The following is an 18,295-nucleotide window of genomic DNA, read 5'->3' as shown; positions in this document are numbered from 1 at the left end:
TTACGATAACTGTATAATCGATAATCGTCGCGATAAATGTGAACTTTTATCTGCGATAAAAATTATTATACGTTATAAAGTACCAACAGAAACTAGAAATAATCAATAGAAGTATATTAATTATTTATTTTTTAATTAATATTTTTAGGGGGCCATTCAATCAAATTATGCATTGAAAAAACAAGTTAGAAGAAAACGAAATAATGCACTAGCCGTACCTGAAGCACCTAAGGATCTCACAACTCTAGAAATACCCGACGTATATAAAATGTATTCACCATCTGAAGGACACGTAGAACAATTTTTATTAGCTGATAGTGGGCCTGGGACAGACAGAATTTTAATTTTTGGAAGACGTCGATATTTGGATATTTTACGAAATTCTAAAACATGGTTAGGAGATGGGACTTTTAAAATTTCACCTCCACTTTTTACTCAAGTGTACGTTATACTAGCTGAATATTTAAATGGTGTACACCTTATTATATATGCATTACTGCCTGATAAATTTACAAAAACGTATGAAAAAACTGTTTCAAATGTTGATAAATTTATGTCCTGAATTATGTCCTACATCTATTTCATTAGACTATGAATTAGCTGCTATAAATGCAGTGAAAAAACATTTCCCAAATATTATTATTCATGGTTGTTTTTTCATCTCACAAAAAATTTAAAAAAAAAAATTGGTGAACTGCATCTTATATCAAAATATAATAACGATGCAGATTTTTCTATTTCTGTTAAAATGATAATTGCAATTGCATTTGTTTGCATCAACAAAATTGACATAGCAATCGACGCGTTGGCTGAAAATTTACCAGAAGAACTTCAACCCCTGCTGAATAAATGTTGAAATGGGAATGGTCCATCCTACATTATGGTCATTTATAACTTGTTTAAGAAAAATTCAAGCTGGAAGGGATACATATTTATTTCAACTGGAATCAGGAAGAAGTCCCCCTAAAAAGCTCAAAAAATATATTGACACGGACAAGAGACTGCTAAAAATAGTACAAGAATCAGATACTCGAGACATTTTAACCTATTTAAGAGGTGTAGCACATAATATTTCTTTACAATAATAATATTTTTTTAGTAAGTTTTTCAGCTTTATTATCAGCTATCGATTGTATTTTTTAATTAATAGAATTTTTTTAAATGTTTGAGTTTTTTAAATTAAATAAATAATAATTTTAATAAAATAAAGTCTTTAACTCCGTCAAAATGGCTTCACGCCAAAATAGCTTCGCGTCAAAATAGCTTCCCGCCAAAACGGCCGCGCCAAAATGTCCTAGATCCCTATTGGGACAAAAGAAAGGCTTGCAATTTGTTTGAGGTAAATAAGTCTTTATAAAATATATACATGAACTAGGTATATGAACTATAAAAAAATTTGTATTTTAAATAATGAATGACATAAGAATACATTTTGCTTATAATTAAGTAAATAGTATTTTTAAATATACATAAAAATGAATTTTAATTTTAATAAATTTAGTAATTGTTTTTCGGCTGTGTATCAAGAAACATTGATACGTTTTCATACAAATCTTTAGTCGACTGAGTACGAACCGGGTATGATCCTAGTACCAAAGAATTTGTTGATTTGGGGTGTGTATGTATGTTTGAATAATTGAGTCCTTGAATGCTATCACGAGTATCATTATCAGCTTCTCTTGTGTAGACATCTGTGTATACGTTGGAATAGTTGAGTGCTTGAATAGTATTATCAGTGTCATTTTCAGCAGCTTGGTTTGAGTTGACATCAGACCAAGACGAAGTTGTAGAGTACATTGGAGAGGAGCGTGTTGAATTATGACCGTCAACCTCATTAAGTTCAGCTCGTCCAAATAACTGTGACATCTCCATTTTAAGGATAGCTTGCGTTCTTGGCGAAAATGTCTTAAACGTATGTGCATACGACAAAAAGAGATTGTCAATGTGATCGAGTTTTGTATGAGTCTTATTTCTATTTTTTTTTTCAAGATAGCCAAGTACCGCAGCCACATCTTCTGTTAGTTCTTTCCGTTTGGTTGTTCTCTTAGGTGGTGGCATTTGCGTTGGGGAAGTTACATTTCCACTGTCAGACTCACCCGGCTCATAATCTTCATCAGTGATCGATGTTTCGTGAATCTGTGATACTGATACGTTTGAAGTGGTTGCTCGTGGTTGACACGGTACGCAGCAGCAGCCAGTACAAAGTACAGGCACCGTCGAGACCGAGCTACGACTTTATCAACCACCACCACGACATCGTCGACTCTCCCTCCACGCCGGAAAGGCTAGGCGGGACGAGAAGACAAGTCGTGCCGGTGTGACTGAGACTCATTGTTGCCAGATGGTACGATCTTGATGGGGAAATACGATTTTTTGAGTCTCTATACGATCCCCCACCAGAATCATTGATAGGGTGGGAAATATACGATATTTATAGAATAATTCAAAAGTAAACAATGATCATATCAATGTACCTATTTATAGATATTTTAAATATTTTTATTCATCGAATTTATAAAGTATAGTAAGTATAGTAATCAAAATGAGGTTTGACTTCGATAATCCGGTACTTAAGTCTTTAGATGATTTAAACCCCAAAAAAGTTTTAAGTAATAATCGCCCGAACTCATTTATATCAGTTATCCAATTATTTCCTAGATTAATTAATAAATATAATATTCAGGAAATTGATGATGGTTGGCGAAAATTTAATACTGTTGAATTAGAACCTGAATAAATTATTAAACTGAAAGCACTTAATGTTGAGGAGTTTTGGGTAAATCTTAAAAATAAAGAAGTTGATAATGAATACCCATTTCGTGTTTTATCTAATTTTGTTCTGACGAGTACCGGCCGCCGCCGGGCTCTCTCTCGTTCACCGATATCCGTGTGATACACACCGACGTATACCCGCCGACACTTTTTACGTCAATCATACGCACATAATTCTATCGTAAAGCAATAAACGTGGTAATCCCACATTTTCATCATTATTAGTGACCAACTGTGTTGTTTGTTCTTTCTTTTTACATCGTCACACCAACCTCACCACCATACGTTAGCGACCGGTCTTCCGCGGATCACCACCTTCATCGTCGCCGCCGAAGCCGCGTCAAATTGGCTCCCCGCAGAGGAATCCACCAAGTGAACCTAACCTCAAGACAGCGGAAAGGTTTTCACGCTGACACATACCTCGGGAAATTGCTTATATTACATTAGTATTATGATAGTTAACCAGGAGTGTGTTTGCCAGTAAGCTAGGATATCCAAGTTAGTATTACGTAACAACTTAATATAGTACGTAACAGGGAATTCCACGCGACTGGGCATAACCGTGATACGGATCGGGAAGTAGTTATATAACAAACACCACCCCTCCGCAACGCATACCTCTTCATCCCACAAAAATTACTGCCGAAAATAGCGCAGCGTACGGGTAAGGTACGGTGTCCAATGCGCGACCTGTCGCGCTCTACCGATTATTCGCGTTTCCCATTGACTGGTGTCCTACCCGCGACAATACCGCGACGAGAGCAGTGTAGTGCGACGCGTCGACGATTCGTTCTCGCGGTCAATATGTCGGCTATAGCATTTACATCACAAGAAGATGAACTTTTTATTGAATCTGTGCGTAAATATCCAGAGCTTTATGACTGTTCACACATGCAATATTTTAATTTAATAGTTAAAGATGCAAAATGGAAAGAAATTTCCCAAAAAATTGGAATGTCTGGTAAGTAGATAATATTTTTTTTTATTTAAATAAGAATAACGACTACCTATTTACAATCTGTGTACAACAAATACAATAAACAATTAATACTTAATAATGATAATATTTATATTTTTATATGATATTAATTATATAATTTTATACAATATATTTAATAATAATTATGTTTAACACGTTCAACGCCACGACGGGTTGTCAAACATGTATAACATTGCCCTGGTCGCCGGTGTCAACAAATATATAAATACATTGACAACAGTGGCGTAGCTAGACACTTTTTTCTGGGTAGGCCCGATATTTTGATGTAAGGATAACTAATGAATAGTTTTATAAAATAAAAATGTATCAGAATACCGTATATTATACATTTATTATAGGCATATCACACGGATTTATTTTATGTTGTACAACTAAAAGTAAAAAATTAAATTAATAAAAAAGATATAGGTATAGCTTTATTAAAATAGTTTTAGATTGAAAATTCCAATTTTCTTTTTTTCACTGATGCAAATTCGTCAATTACAGCAGATGGATTTTCTATGAATTTTCCACTTATTTCTCTAACTATTTAGTCTGCTACTTGTCATCGTTGACCTTAGATATGTTTTTACTATTTTCATCGTCGAGAAACTCCTTTCTGCTGAGGCACTAGATACTGGAATTACCAAAACATTTTCAATAATTTTTGTTAATTCTTCAAATCCAACTTTGTATTTTTTTACTTCTTGATATAATTCAAAAATATCAGATACAGATAAAAATAAGGTTTTTCCCAGTTGACATTGGTATTTTAATTTGGTAATAAATTCATTTGATCGATAAAATGGAAATGTTTCAGCATAACGAAAAATTATTTCACTGTCTAAAAAGGTTGATGAATTTTGGTCTAAAGCTTCTAAAGTTGCATACATATCATCATTTGTATTAAAACGCCGGTTCATTTCGAAATATATTACGTCTAAAATATTAAAAAATATTCTTTTTTGCTCTGTTTTCATGTCATCAGATGAATAAGCCATTCTTTTACCAGTGGTAATAGTTACATAATAATCGGCCAAAGTACTTGAATTTTGCCGAGTTCTATTTGATGACAAATTATCACTTTATTGCGTAGGTATTTTAGAATTTTGAGCAATAACCAATGATTGCTCATATAGTTCAAAAAACTTCTCATCATTACGTAACTCTAATATTTGTTGCTTTGTTGCATTAATTAAAAATGTACAACGTTTTATATCAAGAGTAGTTGATTGCAGGTTAATTGATAAGCAATTAATGATATTTAATATTTCGTTTAAGCACACAATTATTATGATAACTTCAAACTTAGCAAACTGTATGGCCAACCCCTTTGCCTCTGCAGCTTCTTGTTTTTTAGTACTTTCTCTAAATGCATTAAGAACTTTTAAAATATCAATAAAATGATTTTTTTTAAATGTAATACCCTTGGTTTTGAAACCCACCTTGTTTCACAATGTTGTGGTACTTTAAACTTAGTTTCATGTAAAAAAGCATGATGGCGAATTGTAGATACCGATTGGAATGCATAAATAGCTTCTAATAAACCAAGTATTTCATCTACTTCTTGAATATTTTTCGTTACATCAACTAGAACTAGGTTTAACCTATGAGCATGACAATGAATATACGGGCATGGATTTTGTGCTAATTCTCTTATTTTTGTTTGAACACTAGAAAAAGCTCCGGACATTACTGACGCACCATCATATGATTGACTTACACAATTTGAAACATCTAAACCAACATTATTTTAAAAAAATATTATGCCATCACACAGTGCTTGAGCATTTATATCTTTCAATTCGACAAAACCTAAAAATCTTTCTTTAATTTTTAAATCGTGCAAATATCTAATACAAATACTCATTTGTTCAATTTTTGACTGATCTCTAGCCTCATCTACAATTAAACTAAATATCTGGCTCCCAATATGAACTTCATTTACTATTAATTACAAGCTTTGAAGTAGCTTTTATTATATCATTTTGTATTTCAGGCGATATGTATTTGCTATTTTTAGGTAATAAATTAAAATTTGTTTTAAAATGTTCATTTTCGATGGAAAGTAATTTTATAATTTCTAAAAAGTTACCTTCATTTACGTCATGACGTGAACACAAACTTGCATCATAATTTTCACTATTGAATTCTTCTTTTCTTTCTCTTCGATGTTCTCGTAGTCCAATATCTTAATATCTTGCCGTGCACAATATAAAACACACCTTATTACACTTGTTAAAATAGCTCGATTTTTTATAACTTGCTCCTTGACTTGTTTATTTATTTGAGTCGAAACTGATCCATTTTTTTTGGTTGATAGCCATGCGCCATATTTAGCAATTGCATTTTTATGTGAAGTAGTATTATCATGTTTTTTAGTCATGTTACTTATATTTTTCCAATCAGAATATCCACCAGTAATTAGAACATCTTTTTCAATTTGCGAATGAGAAGGAAAATGACGACAATAATAACAAAATACGGCATTCATCTTAATTGAGTATTCCAACCATGGGTACTTATTGTACCAACTGCTTTGAAAGCTACGTTGCTTCCCAGATATTAAAGTACGAGGAAAACTGATGACAGGTTGTACAGCGGTATCCTCACAAGTTACACTAATATCAAAAATGTTTGAATTCAACTGTATATCTGTATCTGATATTGGAGTACGCGCACTTGATCCAGGGTCATTAGGTTCCGAAACAGTTGAAACAGCAGTTGATTTTGAATTACCTGATGTGATTAAAAAACGTTCCATTTTTCGAAAATGAGCAACGCGACGGACTACGTAAAAATAAAACCGAAATATAATCACTAGTCACTACGTTGTACTAAAGGCGTTCGCAGTGAAGCAGTGCGATTAGTATTAAACTAATCGACAATCGCAAGCATATCTATCCGACAACAACTTATATTACCGTCTCGTTACTCGCTGGCTACGCCACTGATTGACAATTCACTATTTTGACTTGTGATGAGATGTGATAAACACAGTGGCGTAAACTTAACCACATTTATTTATAGTTATGTTATTAACCATTTTCTATTATTATACCAATATGTACTCGTATATTTATATTTTATTGTGATCGGCCGACTCAAGTGTCAATGGCAGCTGATAAAGAAAACGTATTACATAGTTTAAAATTATTATATGTTTGTTTTATACATGGTGTATGTTTTTTGTATTATTTTGGTTATTCCTGTACAATATAAAACGAATAATTATTGTATATTACAATTTTATAGTCGAAGATTGCAAAAAGCGTTGGAAAAATATCAGAGATTCTTACAATCGTAATAAAAGAAAATTGGGCACGGGTTCTGAAAGATCGCTAAAAAAAAGTGGCCTTTGGCAGCACACGTATCTTTTCTAGATAAAGTTCAACACGAACGAAGGTGATTACTAATTAGGCTTTTATACATTTTAATACAATACTTAACAAATTGTATATATTTGTATATATTTGTTTGTATTTAGTTCTTCATCAAATATAAGTGTAACTGAAAGCGCAACAGTACTACATGAAGAAGGAGAACTCGACAGAGGAATGGGGGATGAGTTTGACGGAGGAATAACTGAAGAAAACGAAAAAACCAAAGATAGTCCACAACGTATAAGATCGAAGCAGGACAAGTTGGCAGTCCTCCTTGCAACAAGAAATGAAGAACAAAAAAAGTTAATAGCAGCTATCCAGTCTCAAAATGAGACAATTTTAAATAGAAAAATGAATGAGGATGATGATATAGATTTATTTTTCAAAAGTTTGGCCATGACTGTGAAGAAGTTACCTACTAAAGGTATCAACAAAGTAAAAATGAAAACATTAGCATTGGTGGCTGAAGCTGAAGAAAAATATGCTGCACAACCAACAAGAAATTTTACAGCTCAAGGATATTTTAATCAACCAAATGAAAACTCCATACAAATGTCACCTTCAAATGCATCAACTTCAACATACGGTACATCTGAAAGCTCACAAGGTTTTACAACATACAATTTTGATGAAAATGTATTATATGAATAGATTTGTTATTTGTTTATTAATTTTTAACTATTCTTATGTAATTATTACTGTACTGTTCAAGATTGAAGGTTATTATTTTATTTTATTCAAAAACAGATATTTAAAAAAAAATTATATTTGTAATCACTAAGATATAATACAAATATTGTTGTTATGCTTAAAAATGTATACTAAAAGGTACAGTGTTATTTATAACTTTAAAAAGTATTTTAATAAAATGTTATTATTATAAAATATTTAAAAGTATTTAATTATTTACAAAATTGCCATGGTACAGAGCCTTCATTATTGAAGTATGACTTGAAACGTGGTTTAAAAATAAGGAATCAATTGGTTTCCTTTTTTTAGGCAACAAATACGAAAATAATATTTCATTATCTTCCAATTCATCTTCTATTAAGTTTATAATTAATTTATTATTATTCAAAATACACAGCAACTCATTATCGGACATGTTGGTACCGTTTTACGTCAACCTTAAGGTACGGTTTCCAAGCTGCGACTGGTCGTTGCGACTGGCCGCAACGATCAGCCGCAACGACTGGCCGCAGCGTATCGTCTGGTTTCCAACGTGCGACGCAGCATATCGGAAAGTTCAGTAACATACCTGAGAGAGCAGTGTTCAGACGTATTTAAATATTTATTACAATTATATTAAACCTTTATAATTAAAATTAATAACTACGTACTCAATACTACTAGAGATGGAACAAATTATTATCAATAATAACACAATTATTCAACTGTTATTGGAAGAGGAGCAAGAAGAAGATGAAATTCAAAATGCATCAAGTACTTCTAAAAGAAATTCTATTGACAAAATATACCAAACAAGAGAAACAGAAGGTTTTTTTGAAGTTTTAATTAATGGACATTTAAATCACAACAAACAAAAATTTCGAGAGTTTTTCCGTTTAAATTTTGATCAATTTTCATATTTGCTATCATTGATAAAATTTGATATTACATTACCTCCTTCAAATAGAGTAAGAAAACCAATTACACCAGACGAAAAATTAGCGGTCACTTTGAGGTAAGTAAGTTCACTTAAATGTATGAGTCTACCAAATAACAATACTTTATTATCTACTAGGTACCTAGAGCCAGATAAATGAAATAAGTGGCCCTGGGCTAATTTATTTTGGGAGGCCCTAATTTTATATAAAAAAAAGCGGGTAAGTAAGTGGATGTCGCTCTGCTGTATAGTAGTTTAAAAGTGGGTTACTGTAATGAATGGTATTAAATTTGAAATCAATGATATAATATCATTGTATACGAAAAACGATTCTGATCGGAGATGAGTTTTCAGTCTTGGATTTTTATACAATATTAATTATATTATTTTTAAAAAAAATGTAGGTACCTATAAAATAAATTCCAAATTAATCAAATTAGATTCATTATGTTACGTGGAACCTTTTTTCAAATTTTTAATCCTTAGCTATAAAAGTTAAACATTTTATAAATTTTTAACAACTGAAGAATTTGTAAATTTTCAATTAAACAAATTTTGTCAAAATTTGAACTTTAAATGGTTATAAAAAAAACGTGCCTATATATTTTTAATATTTTCTATCTGCTATTGTATTGACTTATGAGGAACCTTGTATAACATTTTCAAATTTTTGACCAAACGAATAAAATTTTCGCTCCGCTCAGAATCTAAATTTTTTTTTTTCGTGCATTAAGTATTATTTTAGTTATAAAATTTATAAGTTTCAATCAATAGTAGAAATATGTGTTTTATATGCTACGACTAAATATTTTTTTAAATTTTTAAATATAAATGATCGGCGATATACTTTGATCAGTTTCATTATTATCGAATTAAATACAATAAATTCGATCATGCTAAATATGAAAATACATGCAAAATAAAAATATTGTGTATTTATACCTCCCTTATTTTACGAGCTATATATTGTAAGCGTATATACAGGGTGTCCCGCGAGGATTTACCCATTGCGAATCGCAAGGTCTGCGCACGCCTATGATTGCGATATCTCCTAAGATAATAAATATATTATAAATCTGTTTTTTTTATTAACCTCACATAGACAAGGGCTACATGTATTTTATTTTTTAATTTAATATGAATGTATATGTATCTTAAAATAAATGTTGTCAAAATCATTTTTTTTAAATTGCTTAGCTATAATTGTAGAAAAGCTGCAAGCCCATAATACTTTTTTGGGGGCCCCTTTTTCGGAAGCCCTGGGCTATAGCCCGCTTACCCCCCTCCCCCCGGCTCTGTTGGTACCTAGTAATATATTTACCAGCTTCAGTCATTGTAAAATAATTTGTGGTCTTTGTCGTCGGTGTTTACCACTTCAATGTTGTCTGTTTTAAAATTTGTTTTTATAAATATTATATTATATTAAAATCTTTTAAATTTTATAGATATCTTGCGACGGGAGAATCTTATCGATCTCTATCATTTGCGTTTAGAATATCTCATTGCTATATAAGTGCCATCATCAAAATTACACTATCAGCTTTAAAAAAACATTTAACGCCAATTTTTCTTCCCGGTCCATCCACAGTGAATTTTAAAATCAAAGCAAACGAATTTTGGACAAAATGGAATTTTCCCAACTGTATTTTGGCGATTGATGGAAAACATGTCAGAATAAAATGCCCTAACAATACAGGATCCCTATTTTATAATTATAAGGAGTATTTTTCTATTGTACTTCTTGCTTTAGTTGACGCCAACTACAAGTTCATTGCCATTGACGTCGGTTCGTTCGGGAGAGAGGGTGACAGCGGAATATTTTTGAAGTCAACAATTGGTAAAAATATTCTAAATGGCACGTTTGGTTTTCCAGAAGATACACAATTACCTGGATCAGCCAAAATATTACCCCATGTTATTGTTGGGGATGAAGCTTTCAGACTTCATACAAACATAATGAAACCGTACACACGACAGTCTGCAAGATCCGACAAGTCAAAAGCTGTATTTAATTACAGATTAAGTCGGGCAAGGAGGGTAACAGAAAATGCCTTTGGATTACTCAGCCAAGTTTTCCGAGTATTATATCAACCTATACACATTGAGCCTTCAACATGCGATGACCTTATTGTTGTAATTTGCTGCTTGCATAATATGCTTAGAGATGCATTCATGGAAGAAAGTGGACGAGTATTTCAGGAATATGATTCAAGAGAACCGGCACCAGTCAACAACATATTTCCTATAGCCAGAGCAGGTGGTTATGCAAATTCAGAAGGCTTTATGGTGAGGGATCAGTTCAAGGAGTTTTTCAACAATGAAGGAGCAGTGTCGTGGCAAGAAAATAGATGAATATTAAAATAAAAGTTTTTAAATACATATAAAGAACTTATTTAATAGTATAAATGTATTTTATTTTATAGAAGCAGTATTAGCAGGTATATTAAATTAAATAATTATTAAAACTAATCAGTACAAAATTTAAATATGTCTTACCTATAAATATAATTATGTAGTGTTATTTTTCAGTATTATCATGATATAATTATTTATTTTATCAAATTTAACAATTAACACTTAATAAAAATGAATTCCTTATTGTATATTATAATATTGGTTTATTGGTGAACGTCCTGTTGAACTTGATTGAGATGGATCATCTTGGACTGAATGTTGTGACTGAAAAGGTATTTGATATTCCATCGTAGAACCATGAATAGGGTTTTGATTCAAATGCTTTTTTTCAATCTGTGGTATAGGAGAGTTAGACGGAAAGCTTGATTGAGATCTGTTATACATAAAATCAGGACTTGGCTGTTTGGGTGATAGAAAATCTCCAGAAGAGGAAGCAGATTGTTGGATGTTATTTTTTTCTAAAAGTTGAGACATTGAAAAATTGGACGATGGAGAATTTGAATGGGAAGTATCATCATAATAATCAGGCTGTGATTGAAAATGTTTGAGAATAGGAGTAGATTGAGTATGTTGAGCAAATTGTTTTTCCTCAATTTGTATAACTGAAGAATTTGATGATGAGCTAAAATATGGTATTGGTGAATTTGATAGAGACGAGTTATTACTACAAACAGAGTGAGGCTGAGTAGGTTTTGAAATTTTTATCGAGCTTGATGTTGTAGGTTCTCCTACCGAATATTTTTCTTGGAGATTTGACACTAAAGTTAAAGCTGCAATTTTTGCTTCAATAACACCTTTGGGAGGAAGATTTTTTACAGTCATTGCTATACTTTTAAAAAATATATCCACATCATCAACAGAATTTTCTCTGGCCAAAAGATACTCATTTTGAGATTGAATACTATTGATAATAGCTGTTCGGTCATTTGATCTTTTAATGAAATTTAATTTATCATGCTTTGATTTTATGCGTTTAGTAGTTTGTGGTAGTGTAGTGTCTTGTTGTTCTTGAAATTCTTCAACTGTATCATCAATACTATTGTCATCAGCCGAATAGGTAACATTGTCATTACAAACGTTTGTCACAGTACTAAAAAAAAATTAAAAAAACATTAAGTCCAGTATTACTATATGAGTGCAGTTATCATATTTGAGTTGTAAGACTTATTTTATTTGACCATTAACTTTCTATAAAGAAGTGCACTTATAATGATTTGTGTTTGATTACAAATAAGTTCAGTGATATGATTTTGTTTTTAATTATCCTTACGTGATGATAAAATAAAGAGTAATATTACTCTTAAGACGTCTTAGCTTGTAATATATTAATATAATATTGTGACATAAAAAATTATAGCATCAAGAAATGTTATTGTACTAATCAGCTGAGTTTATTGATTGGTCATTCCATAAAAATAAGTTCTTGATGTTTTTATGATTTTAAATTAATAAAATAATAAAATTTATTTTTTAATATGGTTTTATCATAAGAAATTAAGTAATATCTAATAGAATAATTAAAACAAATAATTTACTTGGTACCTAGGGGTGTTGTATAAGTGTATAACAAACAAAAATAAATTGAAAATTCTATTTTCTTTTTAATTAAAATACTAAAATAGTACACTATTTCAAGTACCCATTATTAAAAATTTAGGAGCAATAAGTTTTAGCTATGGTCAAGAATTCAAGAAACTCATTTTTATATTCAAGGTTTGGAATAAATTCCATTCAATTATTTTCAATGAATAAATTACCTATATAAAATTATAATACGAGTAAAATGTGTCAAGTATACAAAAATTTGTTTTTTTTTTGTTTAATTTTAATAGGTACCTACATTGAATAGCTTTTGTCAAACAATTGTTACCTTGTTTATGCCTTTTAAGGTTTTGTGAAAAGAAAATATTATTATAATTTGTTTACAAAAATAATTGTTTTAAGTCCATATATATCCAAATTTATTTTGTCACAAAATTATAAGTCCATATAAGTTTTTAAAAATGTCACTAAAATAAATTAATAAATGTTATATAAATTAAAGTAATATATCAAATGGAAACTAAATGTATTTTTAAGTTAATTTCAGTTTGAAAAACTAATTGTGTAAATATTACTTATGTTAAATTTAAAATAGCTCTCCTGCACAATTTAAATTTTGTGACTTACAACAAGTGTGCACCGAGCTATCAATATGCTACCACAATTTTATGATCGATCATATTCAGGGCCAAATTTAGGATTGTGGAGGCCCCAGGGCCCATATAAGGTTGACACACATATATACTTACATGCTTTAAAACTTCAAAATTGTATTACTAATATTATTATGTAGGTATGATGTTATTTTATAAATACAGATATAAAAAAGGTGGGCAAGTGGTTAGTGGGTGTCACACTGCTGTTTAAATGTATAATAGGTTTCAAGGGAGTAGCTGTAATGGATTGTGTTAAATTTAAATTCAATGATATAATATAATTTTAAATCCTAAGCTATGAAAGTTGAAGAGATTTTATAAATTTTTAACTTCAATATAATTTAAAAAAATTGTGTGTATGTATTTTTAATATTTTTTAACAAAACTAAAAAAGCACTAGAAAAAAGGTTAATAATTTTACATAGTTAATTGGTTTGCTTACTTTCTTTCATATTCAACACTATTCAAAAATACCAAACTGTCAGCCAATACCCATTTTTTTTTTGATGTAAATGGTGATCCTGTTCCCAGTTTTTTTTTATTTCTCATATATGTGTCACGAATGTTTCGCCATCGTTTTTTACAATCATCAGCTAAAATAGACAAAAAAAGTTTTAGAAATACTAGCAAAATACTCAATAGTGTCTTTAGATAAAGCAACAGGAATTAAAAATTTTAATTCATATTTTATTCTTATAATTTAGGTAGGTATATTATTTGATATATATTATATATATATATTAATTATAAAACATGCATATTATTTTTCATTTCCTTTCTAAATTATTGAACTATATAAAATTTTGTAATATACAAATAAAATAAAATTGTATGTGTATACTGTACATATATGTTTAATTACCTATTATAATGAATCGTACATTGATTCAACAGTAAAAATATTGTATTTTAATTTGCACAAAGCCCAAAAAACGTGTTTAGCTCTAAATATTGTTTAATGTTTTCAAAATATAACAAAATAAATACTTAAAAAAAATCTTAAGTAGATAATTGAATAACATACTTGTTCTTCCAACAATACTAGAGATGCTGTTCCAAATAGCATCTTTGAAATTAACATCTCTGTGTTTTTCGAGAGAGCTATCATACAGAACACGATTTTTTCCTACTTCTTCAATTAATTTCTCATCTTCTGTGGCTGTAAATACTGTTTTCGACATAATAAAGCTTACGGTTTTAAAATTTAAGCACAGTACAATAAACAAACATAATTTAATTATTTAAACACGCGGGAAAAAACACTGACACGCAGTGCGACTCACGCTGATACTGCTTCACCGACCAGTTCAATTGTCGGCCGCAACGACTATTTCTGAAACGCATACGTCGATCGCGTGTTGGAAACCACGCTCGCAATTATAAATAGCACCAGTCGGACTGCGTGAGTCGTTGCGGCCAGTCGCAACGACCAGTCGCAGCTTGGAAACCGTACCTTTAGATAGACATCGGCGTGCTACTGACGAAAATTAGAATCGAGTACCTACCTTTTAACTACGATCGGTCGCGCATTGGACACCAGTCGGTCATCAGCGACTGAAAATTATAACTGGTCGCGGCGACAGGTCGCGCATTGGACACCGTACCTGTACAACATACAAACCGGTATCACTGTCGTCGTCGTAAGCCGCCGCCGTCTTTACTTAAGCAGCCGCCGCGCGCATACGAAACAAATGGGTTTCACCGCCGCCGCCGAGTACGTTGACCTAATTACGTTATATTTGGACCGTACCGGCGACGCCGCAATCAGCTGTACAGCTGATTAGTGTTTGCGTGAGCGTAATCAAAACATCGCGCAAATTACGTTTTTAAAAAAAGATTTTTTTCTTTGTCGTTCTCTGCTTTCCCGCTCACGTCCTAAACTACACTCGCTCTGAGCAACCGTCCCGTATAGCAGGGATGGGCAACTCAAAGTAACTAGCGTGCCACTTTTAAATACTTTAAAATCTAGCGGGCCGCAGTGTATAGGAGAAAGCAAACATTGAGGTTTTTTTTGTTTGTTAATAATAAATAAACATTCATTCTCCCATAAGCTGTTAAAAATTCTATTTTCGTCTTCGATTTTACGCTTTTTAGCGGACATTTTTAAAATAATAATAAAACACGAAAATAATAGTACTAACGGCGCGGCGGTGTGACACTACGGCAGTACGGTACGGCAGTACGGATATGACTAAACCGATAAAATGAAATAAATAGTATGTTAGCTATGCCATTATAAATATATATTTAGACATTTAATAATTTAGTTTCGGTTTAAAACTAGATAAGAATTTATATCTACATTTCATCAAAAAATGTAATAAAATAAAATACAGATAAGCGCTATAATTATAATATGAAGTAATTTGAAAATGTAGCGCGGGCCAGATAAAAAAGGTACGCGGGCCGCATGCGGCCCGCGGGCCGCCAGTTGCCCATCCCTGCCGTATAGCAAGCACAGGCTACCGTCTACGCAACAGTTAAACGTCCGCATTTGTAACTTTATTCGAAAGAAATACAAAATGTCAGGTAAATCGTTGCAACAGTTGACGACGGCGGAGCTACGTAGCGAGTGTACGGCCCAGGGAATAAGCATGTCCGACTCTAAACCGGACATAATTATCAGGCTCGAGGGACATATTCGGGAAAGAGGACAGGATCCCGCGAACGTCAGATTCTTTTCCGTACAACCGTCGATCAATATACTGGCGGACGGTACAGGAGAACAGCCGGACGCTTCGACAACGCTGGTAGATACGAACGCCAGCCACTTTTTCGGACAGCCGTCCGTGGGTATTTCGACAAGCTCCACAGTAAGTCAAATGCCTACGGACAGCCTGTCGGAATACTGCGGCTATCAGTCGACCATGCGACAGGGACAGTCCACACAACCGTTAGGCCGATCGCACACCAAAAGAGCAAAACTGCGTTAGACAGTGTTAGTCAGCCTAACACAGTTTTGTTAAAAATAGAACATCGGAAATTACATTGCACACGCACACTGATTAGACATAGTCAAAACAAAACGTTTTTGCTTTAAAACACAATTAGTCAAGACTGATACTGTCTGAAGTGTCTGCATTTTTCGATAGTCATAATTAGTCATAATTAAACAACGAATATTCTTATATATCATATCGTGTTTATATTATAGTATAGTAATAATATTATTATAATACAAATTATTAATTATTATTAATTATTTATATTATTATAATTTATTATAATTTATATTATATTATTGCAATTTTACAATTTACGTTTTTGGTTTAATGGGTGTACCCATATCTTTTTTTTTCCCCGTTCTTCTAAATTGTGTAGAGAGTACCACATACAAATGGCAACATCTTCGTCAGATGACATTTTTGAAACTAAAAAATAACTAAAATATTGTTTGTCTAGACTTATCTTGACTAACTGATATGCGTATATAGAAAACAAATTGTTTTAAGTTGATTAAAACAAATATGACTAACGATGACTAACACAGTTTTGCTCTTTTGGTGTGCGATCGGCCTAATGGCCTAGTGGGTAGTACCTACACGATACCCATATCAACTCTTCTAAATATCTCATCTTTTGTAGTCACAACAAATAACTATAATACCTAGTAATAACGTCATAATATTATAACCATGACGGGGAAATAAGACCGTCTATTTATAAAATACTTTAAAATCTCAATAATTTTGTTTGAATATTTTTGGATAGTACTCGGTATCGCTCAGCTATATAGTATATAGTCTACAAACAGTACTAAATACAAACTACAATCAATTATTATCAAATTATTAATAAAGTAAAGTATCTATTAATAATTTAATAATTAGACTATAGATTGTATACTGTAGGCAATGATTTCCCATTACATAATATAAAATATTCTTGGAAAGAATAAAATATAAATAAAATAATAAAGACCTAATGATTTTTTTGAAAAATTTACTTTAAAATAAAAAAGTTATAACCGAAAAAAACCTTTAAAAACCGAAAAAATTGAACTTTAAAAATTAGGGTTTGGGTTTTGGTTAGGTTTTTTAAACTTTGAAAATAATGGTCTCGGTTAAGTTACGGTTAATAATTAACACAAGGTTCCCGGTTCTACAACCGGTTATTTTCGGTCCGGTTACAATCCCTGATTATACTTTAAAACTTTCAAATACCTACCTACGAATAATATTTTTAAATAACAAAAATATAACTAAAATCGTTATTCTTGATTATTTAATATGTATAATTTCGTACAAATTTAAATTTTAATTAACTATACAAAAAAATGTATTTATAAATTTTTATACTTTTTTTGTTACATAATGAACTACTTAAGTGAAAACCTGGTTTTAAATTTTCTATCTATAGCCATACAAATAAATACTTATAAAAAAATCGTGCCTATGAATTTTTAATATTTTTAAATTGCTATTGTATCAAAATATCAGGAACCTTACATTTAATATTCAAGCTTTTTGACCTAGCGAAAATAATGTTGCTATAGATATATACAGTAAAAATTAAATCACTTTATTAAAAATGTTGCATTTTACGTCAAATAAATAAACGAAATATTATGAATTTTTTGGTGTGACTTAATAATTATTATTATTATATAAAACTATGACAAAGTATTATACATTATTTATTATGATGTAGGTACCTTTATAAATAGTGACTTTTTTACAATGGTTGATTATAGTTATCATTATTATTTTCAACATAATATTATATAAATTTTAATACTGATAATTTAATCCACACTTTGTAGGTAAGTACTTGAGTATGTGAAAATGAAACGAATTTCCAAAAATATGGAATATATTATAATAATAAAGTTTGCCATACCAGGTAGATTAGCGGAAACGGTAATTTCAAATTTTAGTGGAAGTGGTATACATTCCCTGAAGGACGAAGTTGGTAAATACGACACAGGTAGCGCGTGTGGGCA

General features: G+C 31.2%; 1 protein-coding gene and 1 pseudogene across 1 annotated transcript; both read right to left on the bottom strand.

Annotated features, from left to right (window-relative positions):
- Nucleotides 1-1,497: 1,497 nt before the first annotated feature.
- The window catches only part of LOC149060259 (uncharacterized), a 55,575-nt pseudogene continuing 38,777 nt past the window's right edge, over nucleotides 1,498-18,295 (bottom strand).
- On the bottom strand, nucleotides 11,336-14,599 carry LOC149060262 (uncharacterized). The gene is made up of 3 exons (XM_089220299.1): nucleotides 14,378-14,599; nucleotides 13,796-13,946; nucleotides 11,336-12,245 (listed from the first exon to the last, which is right to left on the bottom strand). Exons 1-3 carry the CDS (start codon nucleotides 14,532-14,534, stop codon nucleotides 11,336-11,338), a joined length of 1,218 nt encoding a protein of 405 aa, XP_089076425.1. The 5' UTR covers nucleotides 14,535-14,599.

This window comes from Diuraphis noxia, unplaced genomic scaffold (genome assembly GCF_037042655.1).
Source record: "Diuraphis noxia isolate RWA-SAM2 unplaced genomic scaffold, SU_Dnox_SAM2 contig0001, whole genome shotgun sequence".
Classification (NCBI taxonomy): domain Eukaryota; kingdom Metazoa; phylum Arthropoda; class Insecta; order Hemiptera; family Aphididae; genus Diuraphis; species Diuraphis noxia.
Note: the sequence above shows the minus strand (reverse complement) of the source record. Positions and strands in the feature narration are given on the sequence as shown.